Source organism: Salmo salar, chromosome 18, assembly GCF_965601325.2.
Source record: "Salmo salar chromosome 18, fSalSal1, whole genome shotgun sequence".
NCBI lineage: Eukaryota > Metazoa > Chordata > Actinopteri > Salmoniformes > Salmonidae > Salmo > Salmo salar.
In genome coordinates this window covers 98,031,161-98,053,660 of record NC_138308.1, presented here as the reverse complement: position 1 = coordinate 98,053,660, position 22,500 = coordinate 98,031,161, and the positions used below count along the sequence as shown (strand labels likewise).

Sequence of the window (22,500 nt, the reverse complement as noted above, 5' to 3'; positions counted from 1 at the left end):
TCAAAAGGCCAGTTTTGTATCCCTTCAACAGCGGTGGGATATAGGGAAAATCCAGATTCAACAATTCTGTAAGCAATACACGAGGAATGTCACCAAGGATATCACCAGATCAATGAAAGCCCTAGAGACTGAAATAGTGGAACTCATGACGTTGGTTGAGACCACAGGAGATCGAGGCCACACTCAGGCCCTCAAGAGGAAAAAAGCTGCATTGGCAGACCTGCTGGGTATCTGAGCACAGGGGGCATTGGTGAGAAGTAAGTTTCAGGGAATCTCTGAAATGGATGCCTCATCCAAATGTTTCTTTGGTTTAGAGAAAAAGAATGGACAAAGAAAAATTATTCATTGTCTCAAATCAGCTGTTGGACAAGAGCTCACTAGACCTAGTGAAATTAGAAAGAGGGCAGTAGAGTTCTATGCTGAGCTCTACAAGTGTGAGTACAAAGAGGATAAAAAAGTGACACAGCAGTTCCTTGATGGACTCCCACAGGTGGCTGCAGAAGCTCAGGTTGAGCTTGAGCAACCATTGTCTTTGCAGGAGTTATACACTGCATTAAAAGGCATGGAAAATGGAAGGGCACCAGGCATTGATGGGCTTCCCGTTGATTTTTTTAAGTCTTTTTGGGCTATGTTGGGAGAGGATTGGCTAGCAGTAGTTAATGATAGTTTAACCGGAGGGTTACCACCAATAAGCTGCAGAAGGGCTGTCCTCACCCTACTGCCCAAAAAAGGGTGACCCTAGGGAGGTGAAGAACTGGAGGCCGGTGGCTTTATTGTGCACTGATTATAAGATCCTGTCAAAGGCTTTGTCCAACAGGTTGAGGGAGGTGATGGGGCAGATCATACATACGGACCAGTCCTACTGTGTTCCCGGCAGGCAGATAGGGGATAACATTTCTCTGATTCGTGATTTTTTGGACGTCTCTAGGGCTATTGGGTTGGATGCTGGTCTAATTTCAATTGATCAGGAAAAGGCATTTGACCGAGTTGAACATCAATATTTATGGCACACTTTGGAGGCGTTTGGGTTCAGCTCTGGTTTTATTGCCATGATAGAGGTGATATATGGTGACATTGAAAGTGTATTGAAAGTTAACGGTGGTTTGAGTGCTCCTTTTAAAGTGTGTAGAGGTATTAGGCAGGGATGTTCTTTGTCGGGAATGTTATATGCCATTGCTATAGAGCCACTACTAAATAGCATTAGAAGTCGCATTGAGGGGGTGTACCTTTCAAGGGATATTCCTCCTATTCGTCTCTCAGCCTATGCTGATGATGTAGTTGTTTTAGTGAAAAATTAAGAGGAGGTGGATAGTTTGAGTCTAATGGTTGATCGTTTTAGGGGAATATCCTCTGCAAAGGTAAATTGGGAAAATAGTTGTGCTTTACAGATTGGAGAATGGTCTGGAGGGATCATGGCTTTGCCAGGGGGGCTGGAATGGTGTAAGGGAGGTTTTAAGTATCTTGGAGTGTACCTGGGAGATGAGGGGACTATGGAAAAAAATTGGATTGGGGTGGTTGAAATGGTGGAAGGGAGGATAAGGAAATGGCGTTGGTTGCTATCTCGTATGTCATATAGGGGGCGCACTATTATAGTTAACAATGTGATTGCCTCTGCACTGTGGCATCGGTTGTCAGTTTTAGAACCACCATCTGGCCTTCTGGCTAAGATACAGGCAATAATTGTGGATTTCTTTTGGGATAAATATCACTGGGTTCCACAAAGTGTTTTGTATTTGTCAAAAGAGGAGGGGGGACAAGGTCTTGTACATCTTGCTAGTAGGGCTGCTGCTTTCCGGTTGCAGTTTATTCAAAGGTTGCTTTATGGACCGGAAAATGTGGTTTGGAGAGGGGTGGCAGGTCTTGTATTACAGCAGGTTGGAGGATTAGGTTTAAAGAAAGCTTTATTTTTGGTTGATAGTAGCCAGATTTCTAGGGAGGGAATACCTCCGATTTTACAGAGGCCTTCTTAGGGTGTGGAGCATAATGAAGGTGTCCAGACGAACTTCAGCGGAGTCAGTGCATTGGCTGTTGGAGGAACCTCTGGTGTATGGGGCAAGACTTGATTGCACAACTGCAGCTGTTCCACATTTTTTCCAAGATTCTGGTGAAAGGCAAAATCATCACCTTAAAACAGTTAATGGCCATGGCTGGGCCCGCCTTAATGGATGGAAGACGGGTGGCTGAACATTTGGGGGTGAGGTCGGAAAGGATGGTAGGACAACTGCTGGGAAGCTGCAGGAAGGCTTTGTCAGCAGAAGAGTGGGATATGCTTCATAGCCACAAGAAGAAGGTACAAGATGAAGACGTCTCATTTCCAAGACTAGGGATTACACCAAATATCCCAGAGTCAGAAAGAAAGGCGATATTACTGGATTTGAGAGGGTTGGAAGAGGTGGGTTTGGATGAGGTGAATGGGAAAGACTTATATAGGGGGTGTGTCAAGGTGTTGAATAAAGATAAATTGAAAACTAGAAAAGACACTCCATGGAGGGTAAAATTGGGCATTGATGACAAGGTAAAGCCAGCATGGAGAGCACTGTACAAGCCACCGTTACAAAAGGGTACTGGTGATATGCAATGGAGGGTTTTGCATGGCATCATTGCAGTTAATGCTTTTGTATCTGTTATTAATTCAGATGTTGGAGCTGGATGTCCTTTTTGTAATATAAGATAAACCATTTTTCACTGTTTTATGGAGTGTGAGAGGATAAAACCTCTCTTGGAGATGCTGGAGTCTTTGTTTAAAGCTGTAGGGGAGATTTTCAATAACACTGTTTTTATTTTGGGGTTTCAATATAGAAAGCAACAGAAAAGAAAATGTCAACTGTTAAATTTTATTTTGGGACAAGCAAAGATGTCCATTTTTCTGAGTAGGAAACATAAGATAGAAACGGGATATGGGCAGGATGTAAGATGTGTTTTTAAAGGATTAGTGAAAATAAGAATAAAAGTGGATTTTGAGTTCTACTCAGCTGTAAAAGATCTCCCATTGTTTGAGGAGAAGTGGGCATACGAAGGAGCGCTTTGTTTTGTAGAGGAGGGGAAACTATTTTTTGTTGGAGAAATAAGTTGAATGTATAGGTTCTTTAGTTTTTCAATTAGTATTTTTTTGTATTTTAGTATTTTTTTTGTTATTTTAGTATTTTTTGTGTATTTTTGTCATTTTTTTTTTAGGAATTACATTTGGTGTTTCATTTCTGAAAAGACAGTATGTCATTATTTATGTTAACAATTGAGTAGAAAATAAAGGTTTTATAAAAACTAAAAAAACTCTCTCTCTCTCTCCCTCTGTCTCTGCCCTTCTCTGTCTCTCTCTCTCTCTCTCTCTCTCTCTCCTCTCCCTCTCTCCCTCCCCGTCTCTGCCCTTCTCTGTCTCTCCGTCTCTCCCGTCTCTGCCCTTCTCTGTCTCTCTCTCTCTCTCTCTCTCTCTCCCTCTCTCTGTGTCTCTCTCCATCTCTCTCTCTGTCTCTGCCCTTCTCTGTCTCTCTCTCTCTCGGTCTCTCTCTGTCTCTCTCTCTCCCTCTTCCTATCTCTCTCTCTCTCTCGATCTCTCGTCTCTGTCTCTGTCTCTCTCCCCGTCCCTCACTCTGTCTCTATCCTTGTTCTTACTTCCCGTACTTGGTGTCCCCCACCAGTAGTTCTGGGGCCCTATACCAGCGTGTTGCTACGTAGTCCGTGTAATTCTCTCCTGGTGCAGCCATTGTCCTGGCGAACCCAAAGTCACACAGCTTGACCACACCACCCTGAGACACCAGGATGTTTTCTGGCTTGATGTCCCTATGGATGATCTGGAGAAACAAAAAGGATACAAATAGGAAACATATAGGAAACATATAGGAAATATATAGGAAATATATAGGAAATATATAGGAAACATATAGGAAATATATAGGAAACATATAGGAAACATACAGGAAACATATAGGAAATATATAGGAAATATATAGGAAACATATAGGAAATATATAGGAAATATACAAGAAACATAGGAAACATATAGGAAATATATATGAAACATGTAGTAAATATATAGGAAACAGGTTTGACATGTCTGGTGATTATGCAGGCCATTGAAAAACAGGGAACATTCTCAGCTTCCAGGAATTGTGTACAGATCCTTGCGACATGTAGTTGTGCATTATCATGCTGAAACATGAGGTGATGGCGGCGGATGAATGGCACGATAACGGGCCTCAGTATCTCATCACGGTACCTTTGTGCATTCAAATTGCCATCAATAGCTTATGCCTGCCCCATACCATAACCCCACCACCACCATGGGGCCCTTTGTTCACAACGTTGACATCAGCAAATCGCTCGCCTATACGATGCCGTACACGCTGGTTGAAATCGAGGTTCAACCGTGAAGAGCACACTTCTCCAGCGTTGCCAGTGGCCATCGAAGGTGAAGTCAGTTACGACGCCGAACTGCAGTCAGGTCAAGACCCTGGTGAGGACCACGAGCACGCAGATGAGCTTCCCTGAGACGGTTTCTGACAGTTTGGTGCAGAAATTCTTTGGATGTGCAAAACCCACAGTTTCATCAGCTGTCTAGGTGGCTGGTCTCAGAAGAACCCGCAGGTGAAGAAGCCGGAGGAGGAGGTCCTGGACTGGCGTGGTTACATGTGGTCTGCAAATGTGAGGCCGGTTGGACGTACTGACAAATTCTCTAAAACAACATTGGAGGCAGCTTATGGTAGAGAAATGAACATTAAATTATTTGGCAACAGCTCTGGTGGACATTCCTGTTGTCAGCATGCCAATTACAAAACTTGAGACATCTGTGGCATTGTGTGTGACAACTGAACATTTTAGAGTGGCATTTTATTGTCCCCAGCACAAGGTGCACCTGTGTAATGATCATGCTGTTTAATCAGCTTCTTGATATGCCACACCTGTCAGGTGGATGGATTCTCTTGGCAAAGGAGAAATGCTCACTAACAGGGATGTAAACCAATTTGTGCACAACATTTGAGAGAAATAAGCTTTTTGTGTGTATGGAACATTTTCTGGGATCTTTTATTTCAGCTCATGAAACATGGGGGCAACACTTTACATGTTGCGTTTCTATTTTTGTGTTCAGAATACATCAAACTAAAGTCACACAGATTGACCCTGAGATACCAGGATGTTCTCTGGCTTGATGTCCCTTCCTGGAACATATAGGAAATACAGTGCCTTCGGAAAGTATTCAGACCCCTTGACTTTTTACACATTTTGGTACATTACAGCCTTATTCTAAACTAGGTTAAATAGTTTTTTTCACTCATCAATCTACACACAATACCCCGTAATGACATCACAATACCCCATAATGACATCACAATACCCCATAATGACAAAGCAAAAACAGGTTTTAATAAATGTTTGCAAATTTATAAAATAAAATAAACTGAGATATCACTTTTACATAAGTATTCAGGCCCTTGAGTCAGTACTTTGTTGAAAAAACCTTTGGCAGTGATTACAGCCTTGAGTCTTCTTGGGTATGACGCTACAAGCTTGGCATACCTGTATTTGGGGAGTTTCTCACTTTCTTCTCTGCAGATCCTCTCAAGCTCTGTCACGTTGGATGTGGAGCGTCATTGCACAGCTATTTTCAGGTCTCTCCAGAGATGTCAGAGATCAAGTCCGGGCTCTGGCTGGGTCACGCAAGGACATTCAGAGACTTGTCCCGAAGCCACTCCTGCATTGTCTTGGCTGTGTGCTTAGGGTCGTTGTCCTGTTGGAAGGTGAACCTTCGCCCCATTCTGAGGTCCTGAGTTTTCATCAAGGATCTCTCTGTACTTTGCTCCATTCATCTTTCCCTCTATCCTGACTTGTCTCCTCGTCCCTACTGCAGAAAAACATCCCCACAGCATGATGCTGCCACCACCATGCTTCACTGTAGGAATGGTGCCAGGTTTCCTCCAGACGTGACGCTTGAAATTCAGGCCAAAGAGTTCAATCTTGGTTTCATCAGTGAATTTTGTTTCTCATGGTCTGAGAGTCCTTTACGTGTCTTTTGGCAAACTCCAAGCGGAATGTCAAGTGCCTTCTACTGAGGAGTGGCTTCCGTCTGGCCACTCTACCAAAAAAGTCTGATTGGTGGAGTTCTGCAGAGATGGTTGTCCTCCTGGAAGGTTCTCCCATGTCCACAGAGGAATTCTGGAGCTCTGTCAGAGTGACCATCAGGTTCTTGGTCACCTCCCTGACCAAGGCCCTTCTTGCTCGATTGCTCAGTTTGGCAAGAATGATAGAGACCACTGTGTTCTTGGGGACCTTCAATGCTGCAGAAATGTTTTGGTACCCTTCCCCAGGTCTGTACCTCGACACAATCCTGTCTCTGAGCTCTACGGACAATTCCTTCAACCTCATGGCCTGGTTTTTGCTCTGACATGCACTGTCAACTGTGGGACCTTATATAGACAGGTGTTTGCCTTTCCAAATCATGTCCAATCAATTGAATGTACCACAGGTGGACTCCAATCAAGTTGTAGAAACATCTCAAGGATGATCAATGGAAACAGGATGCACCTGAGCTCAATTTCGAGTCTCATAGCAAACAGTCTGAATACTTATGTAAATAAGGTATTTCTGTTTTTTATTTTTAATACATTTGCAAAAATTTCGAAAAACCTGTTTTTGTGGAATATGAAGTGTGGAAATGTGGAAAAAGTCAAGGAGTCTGAATACTTTCCGAATGCACTGTATACATTCATATATACATTCATATATACATTAGTATGGAGGAATAGTCTAAGATCCCTAACCAATGTGTTCTCCAATCTCATAAAAACAGTGTCGTTATCCACGCAAGGGGAGGGTGCTGGAGTATTGAAAACAGGGGTTCCAATTTTTTGGGGGTAGAATGGAATAAATGGAACTAAGTCAAACATGTGGTTTCCATATGTTTGATGTGTTTGATACCGTTGCATTAATTCCATTCAAGCCATTACAATGAGCCCGTCCTCCTATAGCTCCTACGACCAGCCTCCTCTGACACACACACACACACACACACACACACACACACACACACACACACACACACACACACACACTCCACACTCCACACTCACATTGTGTTGATGGCAGAAGGAGATAGCCCGTAGTATCTGGTAGATGTATCTTCTTAGGCGGCTGTAGTCTAGTCCCGTTGGACTCTGTTCTAGGTCATCTAGAACCGTACGTTCTACGAACTCAAACACCAGGTACCAGCGACGCCTCTTTTTCCACACCTCCAACAGGTTGACAAGGTTCTCATGGCGCAGTTGCTGGAGAAAAGGGGGGAACAAATAATGGATTGTTTGATTGTTTTCATTGATTGCTTAGTTAGCATTTGTATATGTCAGGAATGGGCAAGAATGGACTTTGAAGAGAGGGGGGGGGGGGGGGGGGGGTCACAAAAAACCTCATCATGAGGGGCCACAGTGGCTTCCGGGTCTGTGAGAGAATGGCGCCGGAGAGAATGGCCGCCGTTTTACCAGCTCCTGAACAATTTTGTGTTTTTTTTTTTTTTTTGCACTGATCTTTACTATTTTATAAATAATGTTTCGGCCATCATTTCATGTGTCCGAAAAGAGCTTCTGGACATCAGTGATTACTAACCTCGGTTTGGATGAGGACTTTTATTTCAACAAATCGGAGGCGAAGGACATAACTCCCAAATCCCCGTCACTCAGAGGAAGCCGAGGCGGAGTTATAGAGGTTGGCGTGCGGGATATCTACGGAGACTGCAACGGCGAGTAACCCTCCGTTCTATTGACGAACGTGAAATCACTAGAAAATAAACTGGATGAGCTCCATTGGAGACTATCCTATCAAAGTGATCTGAAGAACTGTAATATCCTACGTTTCACAGAGTCGTGACTGAACAAGGACATGGAAAATATAAATCTAGCTGTTTTTTCTATACATCGGCAAGGCAGAACAGCTGCAAGCTGGTAAACTGCGTCTGGTAAACAACAACAGCTGGTGCGCAAACTCTAATATTAAGGAAGTCCCAAGGTTCTGCTTACCTGAGGTAGAGGACCTCATGATAAGCTGTAGACCACACTATCTACCAAGACAGTTTTCATCTATATTTTTCCCGGATGTCTAACTCTGACTGAACAACTCAAAAACTCCCCACCTTATACTCTCCAAATGGACGTTAGCTGTGAGCACCGAGATTCCCATGCATTGACTTTTCTTCGCTATAAATGTCGGGGGATGCTATTCACGAAGACATGTTGTTTTGTCTCACTGCTTCCTGAGCATGAAACGGTACAGGGGATGTTCAGTGTGCTGCGCGGCTATACGGACGAAAAACAGATTCCATGGGATGGAATGGTGGGCTTTTGTACAGATGGGGCTCCATCTATGGTCGGGACGGCGGGCAGGCCTCTACACTCTAGTTATAAATGTGTCTCCCTCTGCCATATGGACGCATTGTACGATACATACACCCACTAAGCTAATATGGATACACCGAGAGAAACTGGCGGCAAAAGAGCTGAGCACATTGACTCTGTACCGGCACCCCCCTGTATATATTGTTATTTTTTACTGCTCCTCTTTAATTACTTATTACTTTTATCTCTTATTCTTATGCATATTTTTTTAAACTGCATTGTTGGTTAAGGGCTTGTAAGTCAGCATTTCACTGTAAGGTCTACACCATTTGTGTTCGGCGCATGTGACTAATAACATTTGATTTGATTTGAGAATACACCACTACAGCAGGAAACCCTAGATTGTAAACTACATGGGGACACGTCTGTTTGCTAAACTATGTGGAGATATAAGATCAGAGCATGACGATGTTCTATTTCACACCGAGGCTTGGTTGGGAGTGTTGGAAAGATTTTGGGGGGGAATTGAGAGAGGAACTGTTGTCATTCACAATGGATGTAAAAAAACAGACTTTGCTGACTTAGTAATGAAATGAAAATTAGTCTCCTTGACAGTGTAATAGACATATATGAGAAACTGAACAAACTGAACATGCAGGGGAAACAAAAAAACATTCTATAGGATGTGTGAACCAATCAGCGAAATCCACTTGACTGTGATCCTGGCTCAGTTGACATGCTGCTAAGTGAAATCGAACAGCTGATCGAGCTGTCATGTGACCGAATGCCGCAGACAACGCATTAATGGGTTACTATGGAGGAGGTTTGGTTCATTGAATCAGTGCTCTCGTCTGCATCAAAAACAAATATCGATCCAGGTGGGATGTGACAGGAGAGATGAGGTGCACACTGTTGACCACGCCCCCTTGACTTTGAGAAGCTCCGACACGACATGCATCAAACACACCCGTCTCATTAGTGCTGGTGCGATGAGATAAATTACGTCAGACTAATTTGAAATGGACTATCTTAGCCCCACATTAACAGTATATGATGGTGAGTTGAGAATACAATCAGAAATACTGTTATAATGTTTTGCAATTCACTGCCATTCACTGCCATTCACTGCCAGGGGCCTGAGGGCACACTGCTGCCTTGGCAAGAACTAATGGGGATCCATAATAAACACCAGGAAGAGTAGCTGCTGACTTGGCAGGAACTAATGGGGATCCATAATAAACCCCAGGAAGAGTAGCTGCTGCCTTGGCAGGAACTAATGGGGATCCATAATACTCTAATACTCTAGAGTACTCTAAAACTCTAGACCACCTCTATTCTACACACAGAGATGCATACAAAAGTCTCACTCACCCTCTATTTGGAAAATCTGATTATAACTCCATCATCTTAATTCTTGCTTACAAGCAAAAACTCAAACAGGAAGTACCAGCGATGCGCTCAATACGGAAGAGTTCCGATGAAGCGGACGCTAAGCTACAGGATTGTTTCGCTAGCACAGACTGGAATATGTTCTGGGATTCATCCGATGACATTGAGGAGTTTACCACATCAGTCATCGGCTTCATTAATAAGAGCATTGATGACGTCGTCTCCACAGTGACAGTACGTACATATCCTAACCAAAAGCCATGGATTACAGGGAACATCCGCACTGAGCTAAAGGCAAGAGCTGCCGCTTTCAAGGAGCGGGACACAAATCCGGACGCTTATAAGAAATCCCGCTAAGCCCTCCAACGAACCATCAAACAGGCAAAGCTTCAACACAGGACTAAGATCGAATTCTACTACACCTGCTCCGACGCTCGTCGGATGTGGCAGGGCTTGCAAACTATCCCGGATTACAAAGGGAAACCCAGCCGCAAGCTGCCCAGTGACGCGAGCCTACCAGACTAAATAAATACCTTCTGTGCTCGCTTTGAGGCAAGCAACACTGAACCATGCATGAGAACACCAGCTGTTCCACACGACTGTGTGATCACATTCTCCGTAGCCGATGTGAGTAAGACCTTTAAACAGGTTAACATTCACAAGGCTGCTAAGGCCCGATGGAATACCAGGACGTGTACTCAGAGCATGTGCTGACCAGCAAGAAAGTGTATTCACTGACAATTTGAACCTCTCCCTGACCCAGTCTGTAATACCCACATGTTTCAAGCAGACCACCATAGTCCCTGTGCCCAAGAATGCCAAGGTAACCTGTCTAAATGAATATCGCCCCATAGCGCTCACATCTGTAGCCTTGAAATGCTTTGAAAGGCTGGTCATGGCTCACATCAACATCATTATCCCAGAAACCCTAGACCCATTCCAATTTGCATACCCCCCAACAGAACCACAGATGACGCAATCTCTATTGCACTCCACACTGCCCTTTCCCACCTGGACAAAAGGAACACCTCAGTGAGAATGCTGTTCATTGACTACAGCTCAGCATGCAACACCATAGTCTCCTTCAAGCTCATCACTAAGCTCAGGACCCTAAGACTGAACACTTCCCTCTGGAAGTGGATCCTGGACTTCCGACGGGCCTCCCCCAGGTGGTGAGCGTAAGTAACAACACTTCCGCCACGCTGACCCTCAACCCTGTCGCCCCTTCAGGGGTGCGTGCTTAGCCCCCTCCTGTACTCCCTGTTTACCCACGAAACGACTCCAACACCATCATTAAATTTGCTGAAGACACGATGGTGGTAGGCCTGATCACCGACGATGATGAGAGGAGCTGATCGTGGACTACAGGAAACGGAGGGCCGAGCATGCCCCCATTCACATCAACAGGGCTGTAGTGGAGAGCTCCTCGGACATGGATTTCCTCAGTGTCCATACCACTAAGGATCTGTCATGGTCCAAACACACCAACACAGTCGTGAATAGGGGACAACAACGCCTCATCCCCACCAGGAGGCTGAAAAGATTTGGCATGGGCCCTCAGATCATCAAAAAGTTCTACAGCTGCAACATTGAGAGCATCTTGACTGGCTGCATCACCACTTGGTATGGCAACTGCTTTGGCATCCGACCACAAGGCGCTACAGAGGGTAGTGCGTACGGCCCAGTACATCACTGGGGCCGAACTCCCTGCCATCCAGGACCTCTAGATACCAGGCGGTGTCAGAGGAAGGCCCTAAAAATTGTCATAGACTCCAGTCACAGTTTGTTCTCTCTGCTACTGCACGGCAAGTGATACCGGAGTGCCAAGTTTGAGACCAAAAGGTTCCAGAATCGATTCTACCCCCAAGCCATACGACTCCTGAACAGATTCCACCCCCAAGCCATACGACTCCTGAACAGATTCTACCCCCAAGCCATACGACTCCTGAACAGATTCTACCCCCAAGCCATACGACTCCTGAACAGATTCTACCCCCAAGCCATACGACTCCTGAACAGATTCTACCCCCAAGCCATACGACTCCTGAACAGATTCTACCCCCAAGCCATACGACTCCTGAACAGATTCTACCCCCAAGCCATACGACTCCTGAACAGATTCTACCCCCAAGCCATACGACTCCTGAACAGATTCTACCCCCAAGCAATACGACTCCTGAACAGATTCTACCCCCAAGCCATACGACTCCTGAACAGATTCTACCCCCAAGCCATACGACTCCTGAACAGATTCTACCCCCAAGCCATACGACTCCTGAACAGATTCTACCCCCAAGCCATACGACTCCTGAACAGTTAATTAAACAGTTACCCAGACTTTCTGCTTCTCACCCCCTACCTACATTGGCCTTCCCTGTAGCTCAGTTGGTAGAGCATGGTGTTTGCAACACCAGGGTTGTGGGTTCGATTCCCACGGGGGGCCAGCACAGAAAAAAAAAAAAAAAAAAAAAAACATGTATGAAATGTATGCATTCACTACTGTAAGTCGCTCTGGATAAGAGCGTCTGCTAAATGACTCAAATGAAATGCAAATGTACATGTACAGTACATTGGTAAATATTATCTCAATCAAAACGTTTTTGAGTTAATTTCCAGCAATTCTACACATTTTGCCATGGGGCATAGATTTTATTTTTGCAGTTTTAAGCAAGTTTTCTGAAATTCGACACATTTTGCCATAAGATGGAGAGAAATGTTTGCAATTTCTTTAAAAAAAAATATGATATTTGAGTGAGTGTGACTAACAAAATCAATGGGAGCGCCCCGGTCGGTCATTTTTCTGACATGGGCTAAAACCGCTGATAAACAACTAACATTTTGAAATTGCACATTGTGTGTTCTACTACTTTAACTCTCATCAGTAGGTTGACACCCCGACTGACTTCATAATCCTAAAAAAGGGGTCCGCCAGTTGCCGATTCCTGGTACACAGTATGTTATGTGGTTACGTTGTTGTTTAATATATCTCTACATCTTATCCGACTTGCCACAACTAAAGTTCCCTCTGGGAAGAATAAAGTTATTCTATTTTATTTCAATATATTCTATTTGATTCTATTCAAATAAATTTTAATCTATTATATTTTATTATATTCTGTTCTATTTTAATCTGTTCTATTTTATTATATTATACTTTATTCTGTTGTATTTGATTCTGTTGTATTTGATTCTGTTGTATTTGATTCTGTTGTATTTGATTCTGTTCTATTTGATTCTGTTCTATTTGATTCTGTTCTATTTGATTCTGTTGTATTTGATTCTGTTGTATTTGATTCTGTTCTATTTGATTCTGTTGTATTTGATTCTGTTGTATTTGATTCTGTTGTATTTGATTCTGTTCTATTTGATTCTGTTGTATTTGATTCTGTTGTATTTGATTCTGTTGTATTTGATTCTGTTCTATTTGATTCTGTTCTATTTGATTCTTTTGTATTTGATTCTGTTCTATTTGATTCTAATCTATTAAATTCCAACTGACCTTCAACATCTTGATCTCTCTCAAGGCGATCTTCTTGACTGTCTTATCGTCCTCTGACTCCAGAAACTTCTTAACGGCCACGATCCTCCCGTTCTCCTTGTGACGACACTTCATGACCATGCCGTAGCTTCCCTCACCGACCATACCCAAGTTCTCATACTTCTCCATGACACACACTATAATAACACACACTAGGCTACACACACTCTATAACACACACACATACTAAACATACTATAACACACACTCTGCAACACGCATATCTTACAACACAGACACTCTCACACACACACACACTAGGCTACACACACTCTGCAACACACACTCTATAACACACACACATACTAAACATACTATAACACACACTCTGCAACACGCATATCTTACAACACAGACACTCTCACACACTAGGCTACACACACTGATAATACAAAGTCTATATTACACACTTTACAACACACACTCTATAACAGACTCACACCATAACACACACTCTATAGAAAAAACACTAGGCTACACACACTATGACACACACACACACACACACACTATACATAAATATATATAACACACACACACACACACACACACACACACACACTCACATCACCTGACGAATAAATAGCAGGTTGACGTTTATTGTCATGAGTCTTGTCCTGGAGGCAGTACTGAGTGATTTCCCCTTTGAATGGCCAGCTGCAAATGTCAAAATGGCTATACTGTCAAAACAAAAATTGGCATTAGGGTTAGCAGTGTGGTTAAGGTTAGGGTTAGGTTTAAAATCAGATTGTATGATTTGGTCCCAGCTAGTGACCACTCTGCAGAGCTGTCTCCAGAACAAGATCCAGGACGAAAAACGCTAACCTGCGAATAGATAGCCAAAAAAAAAAAAAGAGGTGACAGGTTGTTAGACTAAACAACATTGTTTACGAAATACTTTTTTTCTGTACATTTCAACATTGTTGCATGAAAGAAAATATTTCATAGTCTACAGCCCAAATGGTTGCATGAAAACAATAGGTGTTTGATTGCGCACATACATAACGTGTAGTAGAACTAACTTCCTGATAATTTCCGGATACTCAGCTGAGCCACCGGGCCGACTTCAAAACACTTCCAAAGGTTTGTTGACCGATTAGTGGACTAATGTTCGGTACAAAAGACTCCCGGATCCTTATCAGATCGATATCACTCGTATCGGTCAACGTAAACAGTGGTGTAAAAGCCGTACCGGACATACGAGATGAGAGAACAATTTACCTGTGTCACTAAAGCCGTTACCCGTAGCAACTGGCCTCCGGTGCTGTACACAAAAACAGAGTCACTCTTCTCTCTACCCCAATATAGTATAGCTATGAAAATGTGAATGAGGAGATTTTGGAGAAAACTATTATGAACTATTATGACATTTTTCTTTGTGTAATTTTGAAACTTTTAACAAAACCAATCAGATACTGGGGAATTTCTATTCTATTTATTGTATTTTACTCTATTCTACTCAGGGCCACGTCTGTGCTTTTTGGGGGGGCTTTCTAAGTTTTAAAATTAATCTCTTGCATTACTACACATTTTGTAATGACGTATGACATCTTTAATGTAATATCTGAGTGAGAATGGCTATCAAAATCAATGGTGGTTTTCATGCCAAATAGTGTCCACTTGAGAAAAAAAAAAAAGTCTCACAATGGGATTCGATAAACTATGAACAAAGATTTTTATAACTAACCCAAGATAGACCACAGTCTGTCGTTTCAATCAGAAGCAAATTAATCATACTGAGCAGAATGAAACTAAACTCAACAGGAGATGGAAACTACACAGGAGATGGAAACTAAATGGAAACTACACAGGAGATAGAAACTGAACAGGAGATGGAAACTAAATGGAAACTGAACAGGAGATGGAAACTAAACAGTAGATGGAAACTAAACAGGAGATGGAAACTAAACAGGAGATGGAAACTAAATGGAAACTAAACAGGAGATGGAAACTAAATGGAAACTAAATGGAAACTAAACAGGTTCGTGGTCAGACTAGAGAGATGGAGGGTGGGCAGTCGCGATGACAGAGACAGGAAATCACAAACCACTCTTAACCTGTTCCCAGGCCACCTTCGTGTGTGTGTGTGTGTGTGTGTGTGTGTGTGTGTGTGTGTGTGTGTGTGTGTGTGTGTGTGTGTGTGTGTGTGTGTGTGTGTGTGTGTGTGTGTGTGTGTGTGTGTGTGTGTGTGTGTGTGTGGTAGCAGTAACACATTCTCCTTATTACTCACTGGAATGAGAATAGTGCTGTACGCTGTTAAATATTTCTTACAACACAGATACAGGAAACAGCCCCTCGAGTCAAACGCATCTCTACACTTCTATATGGATGATTTGCATGTATCCTCACACCCCCCCCCCCCCCCCCCTCTCTCTCAATTCAATTCTATTCAATTGACTTTATTGACATGGTAAGTTCATTATTACTTACATTGTCAAAGTGTACATATAGAAAAATAAAAATATTTATATATATATATATATATCAAATATATATTTATATATAAGTAAAAGGTGGTACCAACAGCAGTAATAATAGTAGTAGTGGACATGGGATCACCATTAACAACAACTACAACAACAATATTAATCAGAACAACAATACATTAAAGCGACGGTAGTAGACCAGTGTCAACATGACTGAGAAGACACATGACCTGGTATGAAAGACAAAACAAAACAAGATGGGAAATATTATCCACATTACATTGCACTTTTCACTGGCTGTCCCTCAAGTTGAGGCAGGAGGACACATATATGGCTGCCAAAACTGCACATTTTGGCTTTTCACCCAATAAATATTTGATATTTTTCCTCATCTTTTATAGTTTCAAATTCTTTGTATTGAATTATAATTTTGGGAAAGAAATATTCTCTTAGGTCTGAGTATTTGTCACAGTGTAATAGGAAATACAACTCTGTCTCTACCTCTCCCCTGGAGCAGAGTGAGCACAGCCTGTCCTCTCTGGGCAGCCAGGTTTGTCTGTGACGACCGGTCTCTATAGCCAGACTGTCCTCTCTGGGCAGCCAGACTGTCCTCTCTGGGCAGCCAGCCTGTCCTCTCTGGGCAGCCAGACTGTCCTCTCTGGGCAGCCAGACTGTCCTCTCTGGGCAGCCAGCCTGTTCTCTCTGGGCAGCCAGGTTGGTCTGTGACGACCGGTCTCTATAGCCAGACTGTCCTCTTTGGGCAGCCAGGTTTGTCTGTGACGACCGGTATCTATAGCCAGACTGTCCTCTCTGGGCAGCCAGGTCTGTCTGTGACGACCGGTCTCTATAGCCAGACTGTCCTCTCTGGGCAGCCAGCCTGTCCTCTCTGGGCAGCCAGACTGTCCTCTCTGAGTCTGTACCTAGTCAGTGTTTTTCTCAGTTTTCTATCAGTCACAGTGGTCAGATAGTCTGCCACCATGTACTGTCTGTTTAGAGACAAATACCATTGAAGTTCACTTTGATTTTTTTGTGGTGTCTTTCCAATAGGTGATATATTTTTCTTTTTGTTTTGTGATGATTTGTTTGGGCCAGATTTTCTGAGTGATGTCCTGAGACTCTATGGGGTTGGTTTGGGTTTGTGAACTGAGCCTCAGAACCAGCTGGCTGAGGGGTCTCTTCTCTGGTTTCATCTCTTGACGTTGTAGAGCTGTGATGGAATGTTTTGGGATCACTTGTTTTTAGATGGTTGTAAAATTTGATGGCTCTTTTTTCTGTTCGAATGAGGAAGGGGGTATCGGCCCAATTCTGCTCTACATGCGTTATTTTGAGTTTTTCTTTACACTTGCAATACAGTCTTGCAAAACTCTGCATGCACTATTTCAATTGGATGTTTGTCCCATTTGGTGAATTCATTATTAGAGAGTGGACCCCGTACTTCACTGCCATATAGAGCAACTGGTTCTATAACCGATTGGAACATTTTGAGCCAGATTCTAATTGGAATTTCGATTTTAATGTTCCTTTTAATGGCATAGAATGCTCTTCTTGCTTTGTCTCTCAGCTCGTTCACAGCCATGTGAAAGCTACCTGAAATGTATGAAATGTATGCATTCACTACTGTAAGTCGCTCTGGATAAGAGCGTCTGCTAAATGACTAAAATGTAAAATGTAAATGTAACTGTGTCCAAATATAATTTATATTTGTCATCCTGATATCCGGACCTTTTTTGGGAATATCATTATATTTGTTTTTTTAGGTTAACGGTCAGAGCCCAGGTCTGACAGAACCTGTGAAGACGATCTAGGTGCTGCTGTAACCCCTCTTTAGTGGGAGACAGCAGCACCAGGTCATCTGTCTACAGCAGACCCTCCTTAGTGGGAGACAGCAGCACCAGGTCATCTGTCTACAGCAGACCCTCCTTAGTGGGAGACAGCAGCACCAGGTCATCTGTCTACAGCAGACCCTCCTTAGTGGGAGACAGCAGCACCAGGTCATCTGTCTACAGCAGACCCTCCTTAGTGGGAGACAGCAACACCAGGTCATCTGTCTACAGCAGACCCTCCTTAGTGGGAGACAGCAGCACCGGGTCATCTGTCTATAGCAGACCCTCCTTAGTGGGAGACAGGAGCACCAGGTCATCTGTCTACAGCAGACCCTCCTTAGTGGGAGACAGCAGCACCAGGTCATCTGTCTACAGCAGACCCTCCTTAGTGGGAGACAGGAGCACCAGGTCATCTGTCTACAGCAGACCCTCCTTAGTGGGAGACAGCAGCACCAGGTCATCTGTCTACTGCAGACCCTCTTTAGTGGGAGACAGCAGCACCAGGTCATCTGTCTACAGCAGACCCTCCTTAGTGGGAGACAGGAGCACCAGGTCATCTGTCTACAGCAGACCCTCCTTAGTGGGAGACAGCAGCACCAGGTCATCTGTCTACTGCAGACCCTCTTTAGTGGGAGACAGCAGCACCAGGTCATCTGTCTACAGCAGACCCTCCTTAGTGGGAGACAGGAGCACCAGGTCATCTGTCTACAGCAGACCCTCCTTAGTGGGAGACAGGAGCACCAGGTCATCTGTCTACAGCAGACCCTCCTTAGTGGGAGACAGCAGCACCAGGTCATCTGCGTACAGCAGACACTTGATTTCAGTGTTGTGTAGGGTGAGACCAGGTGCTGCCGATTCTTCTAATGTTTTTGCCAATTCATTAATGTAGATGTTAAATAGAGTTGTACTTATTGGGCAGCCCTGTTTCACTCCCCGTCCCTGAGAGAAGAAGTCTGTTTGTTTGTTGCCAATTTTAGCCACACATTTGTTTTTAGTGTACATTGATTTAACAACATCATATGTTTTCCCTCCATTACCACTTTCTATTAGTTTATAAAAAATACCTTTGTGCCAAATTTAATCAAATGCTTTCTTGAAATCTACAAAACACGAGTAGATTTTGCCTTTGTTTTGGTTTACTTGTTTGTCAATTAGAGTGTGGAGGGTGTAAATGTGGTTTGTTGTACGATCATTTTGTAGAAATCCAATCTGGCTTCTGCTCAAGACGTTGTGTTCGTCAAGGAAATGGTGTAGTCTGCCATTTATAATACTGCAGAGAATTTCCCCCAAGTTGCTGTTAATGCAAATTCCTCTGTAATTATTTGGGTCAAATTTGTCTCCATTTTTATAGATTGGTGTGATCAATCCCTGGTTTCAAATATCGGGGAAAATACCTGCAGTGAGGATAATGTTGAAGTGTTTGAGTATAGCCAATTTGATTTTGTGGTCTGTATATTTGATAATTTAATTTAAAATACCATCAGCACCACATGTAGCGATCGTCGTAGAGAGGTGACCAAGATGCAGCGTGGCACGTGTTCATGATTATTTATTTAAATCAAACAAACACTCGAACACAAATAACAAAGGGAAAACGAAAGGGCACAGTTCTGTCAGGTACAGAAAACACAAAACAGAAAACAACTACCCACAAACACAGGTGGGAAAAGGGCTGCCTAAGTATGATTCCTAATCAGAGACAACGATAGACAGCTGCCTCTGATTAGGAACCATACCAGGCCCCAAAACAAAGAAATACAAAACATAGAATGCCCACCCCACACCCTGACCTAACCACATAGAGAAACAAACCTTCTCTCTCAGGTCAGGGAGTGACACCACAGGCCATTTTGGGTTGGAGAGTGCGTAGTTTTTGTTAGTACTACCACTAGGTTTGCAAAGTGATTTCTCCACATATCCCCATTTTGGAGAGCCAATTCCTCCTGATGAGGTTTGTTTAATTTATTCCAATTCTCCCAGAAGTGGTTTGATTCTATAGATTCCTCAATAACATCCAGCTGTTTTCTAATGTGCTTTTCCTTTTTTGTTCTTAGGGTGTGTTTGTATTGCTTCAGTGTTTCCCCATATTGAAGGCGTATATTGAAGGCGTATCTCTCTCTCTCTCTATCTCCCTGTTGTATACTGCATCTATACCCCACTCTACTCTCTCTATCTCCCTGTTGTATACTGCATCTATACCCACTCTACTCTCTCTCTCTCTCTCTCTCCCTGTTGTATACTGCATCTATACCCCACTCTACTCTCTCTCTCTCTCTCTCTCTCTCTCTCTCTCTCTCTCTCTCTCTCTCTCTCTCTCTCTCTATTGTATACTGCATCTATACCCCACTCTACTCTCTCTATCTCCCTGTTGTATACTGCATCTATACCCCACTCTACTCTCTCTCTCTCTCTCTCTCTCTCTCTCTCTCCCTGTTGTATACTGCATCTATACCCCACTCTACTCTCTCTATCTCCCTGTTGTATACTGCATCTATACCCCACTCTACTCTCTCTCTCTCTCTCTCTCTCTCTCTCTCTCTCTCTCTCTCTCTCCCTGTTGTATACTGCATCTATACCCCACACTACTCTCTCTATCCCCCTGTTGTATACTGCATCTATACCCCACTCTACTCTCTCTCTCTCTCTCTCTCTCTCTCTCTCTCTCTCTCTCTCTCCCTGTTGTATACTGCATCTATACCCCACTCTACTCTCTCTCTCTCTCTCTCTCTCTCTCTCTCTCTCCCTGTTGTATACTGCATCTATACCCCACTCTACTCTCTCTATCTCCCTGTTGTATACTGCATCTATACCCCACTCTACTCTCTCTCTCTCTCTCTCTCTCTCTCTCTCTCTCTCTCTCTCTCTCTCCCTGTTGTATACTGCATCTATACCCCACTCTACTCTCTCTCTCTCTCTCTCTCTCTCTCTCTCTCTCCCTGTTGTATACTGCATCTATACCCCACTCTACTCTCTCTATCTCCCTGTTGTATACTGCATCTATACCCCACTCTACTCTCTCTCTCTCTCTCTCTCTCTCTCTCTCTCTCTCTCTCTCTCTCTCCCTGTTGTATACTGCATCTATACCCCACTCTACTCTCTCTCTCTCGCTCTCTCTCTCTCTCTCTCCAAGTTGTATACTGCATCTATACCCCACTCTACTCTCTCTCTCTCGCTCTCTCTCTCTCCCTGTTGTATACTGCATCTATACCCCACTCTCCTCTCATCTCCTCTCCTCTCTTTCTCTCCCTTTTGTATAATGCATCTATACCCCACTCTCCTCTCATCTGCTCTCCTCTCTCTCTTTGTCTCTCTCCCTGTTGTATACTGCATCTATACCCCACTCTCCTCTCCTCTCTCTCTCTGTCTCTCTCTCAAACTGCATCTATACCCGACACTCCTCTCCTCTCCTCTCCTCTCTCTCTCTCCCTTTTGTATACAGCATCTATACCCCACTCTCATCTCATCTCCTCTCCTCTCTCTCATTCTCTCTCTCTCTCTCTCTGTTGTATACTGCATCTATACCCCACTCTCCTCTCATCTCCTCTCTCTCTCTCTGTTGTAAACGGCATCTATACTCCACTCCACTCCACCCTCTCTCTCTCTCTCTCTCTCTCTCTCTCTCTCTCTCTCTCTCTCTCTCTCTCTCTCTCTCCCGTCTCTCATAATGCATTTATACTCCTCTCTCCTCTCCTCTCTCTCTCTCTCCCTGCTGTATACTGCATCTATACCCCACTCTCCTCTCTCTCTGTATCCCTATTCTATACGGCATCAATAATCCAATCTCCTCCCTCAACCAACAATAGTATACATAACTACCACCACTAGTACTACCACTAGTATACATACCTACCACCACTAGTACCACCACTAGTATACATGGCTACTACCACTAGTACCACCACTAGTATACATGGCTACTACCACTAGTATACATACCTACCACCACTAGTACCACCACTAGTATACATGGCTACTACCACTAGTATACATAACTACCACCACTAGTACTACCACTAGTATACATACCTACCACCACTAGTACCACCACTAGTATACATGGCTACTACCACTAGTATACATGGCTACTACCACTAGTACTACCACTACTATACATGGCTACTACCACTAGTACTACCACTAGTATACATGGCTACTACCACTAGTATACATGGCTACTACCACTAGTATACATGACTACTACCACTAGTACTACCACTAGTATACATGGCTACTACCACTTGTACCACCACTAGTATACATGGCTACTACCACTAGTATACATGGCTACTACCACTAGTATACATGGCTACCACCACTAGTACCACCACTAGTATACATGGCTACTACCACTAGTATACATGGCTACCACCACTAGTACCACCACTAGTATACATGGCTACTACCACTAGTATACATGGCTACCACCACTAGTACCACCCCTAGTATACATGGCTACTACCACTAGTATACATGGCTACTACCACTAGTATACATGGCTATTACCACTAGTATACATGGCTACTACCACTAGTATACATGGCTTCCACCACTAGTACCACCACTAGTATACATGGCTACTACCACTAGTACCACCACTAGTATACATGGCTACTACCACTAGTATACATGGCTACTACCACTAGTATACATGGCTATTACCACTAGTATACATGGCTACTACCACTAGTATACATGGCTTCCACCACTAGTACCACCACTAGTATACATGGCTACTACCACTAGTACTACCACTAGTATACATGGCTACTACCACTAGTATACATGGCTACCACCACTAGTATACATGGCTACCACCACTAGTATACATGGCTACTACCACTAGTATACATGGCTACCACCACTGCATCTATACCCCACTCTCCTCTCTTTCTCTCCCTTTTGTATAATGCATCTATACCCCACTCTCCTCTCATCTGCTCTCCTCTCTCTCTTTGTCTCTCTCCCTGTTGTATACTGCATCTATACCCCACTCTCCTCTCCTCTCTCTC

At 43.5% G+C, this 22,500-nt stretch overlaps 1 protein-coding gene across 4 annotated transcripts in view; it reads right to left on the bottom strand.

Moving 5' to 3' along the window:
- Nucleotides 1-14,481, bottom strand: part of LOC106578160 (cyclin-dependent kinase-like 4) — a 31,657-nt gene extending 17,176 nt beyond the window's left edge. For 2 of the 4 annotated variants that reach the window (XM_082965381.1, XM_082965383.1), the window contains exons 1-3: nucleotides 13,204-14,481; nucleotides 7,062-7,256; nucleotides 3,610-3,788 (exon numbers count right to left, since the gene is read on the bottom strand). In XM_082965381.1, the coding sequence (XP_082821507.1) occupies nucleotides 3,610-3,788; nucleotides 7,062-7,256; nucleotides 13,204-13,371 (542 nt within the window). In that variant the 5' untranslated portion in view covers nucleotides 13,372-14,481. The remainder of the gene's footprint in view (nucleotides 1-3,609; nucleotides 3,789-7,061; nucleotides 7,257-13,203) is intronic. The other 2 variants (XM_045711396.2, XM_082965382.1) reach the window with 2 other exon arrangements.
- Between the last annotated feature and the right edge of the window lie 8,019 nt (nucleotides 14,482-22,500).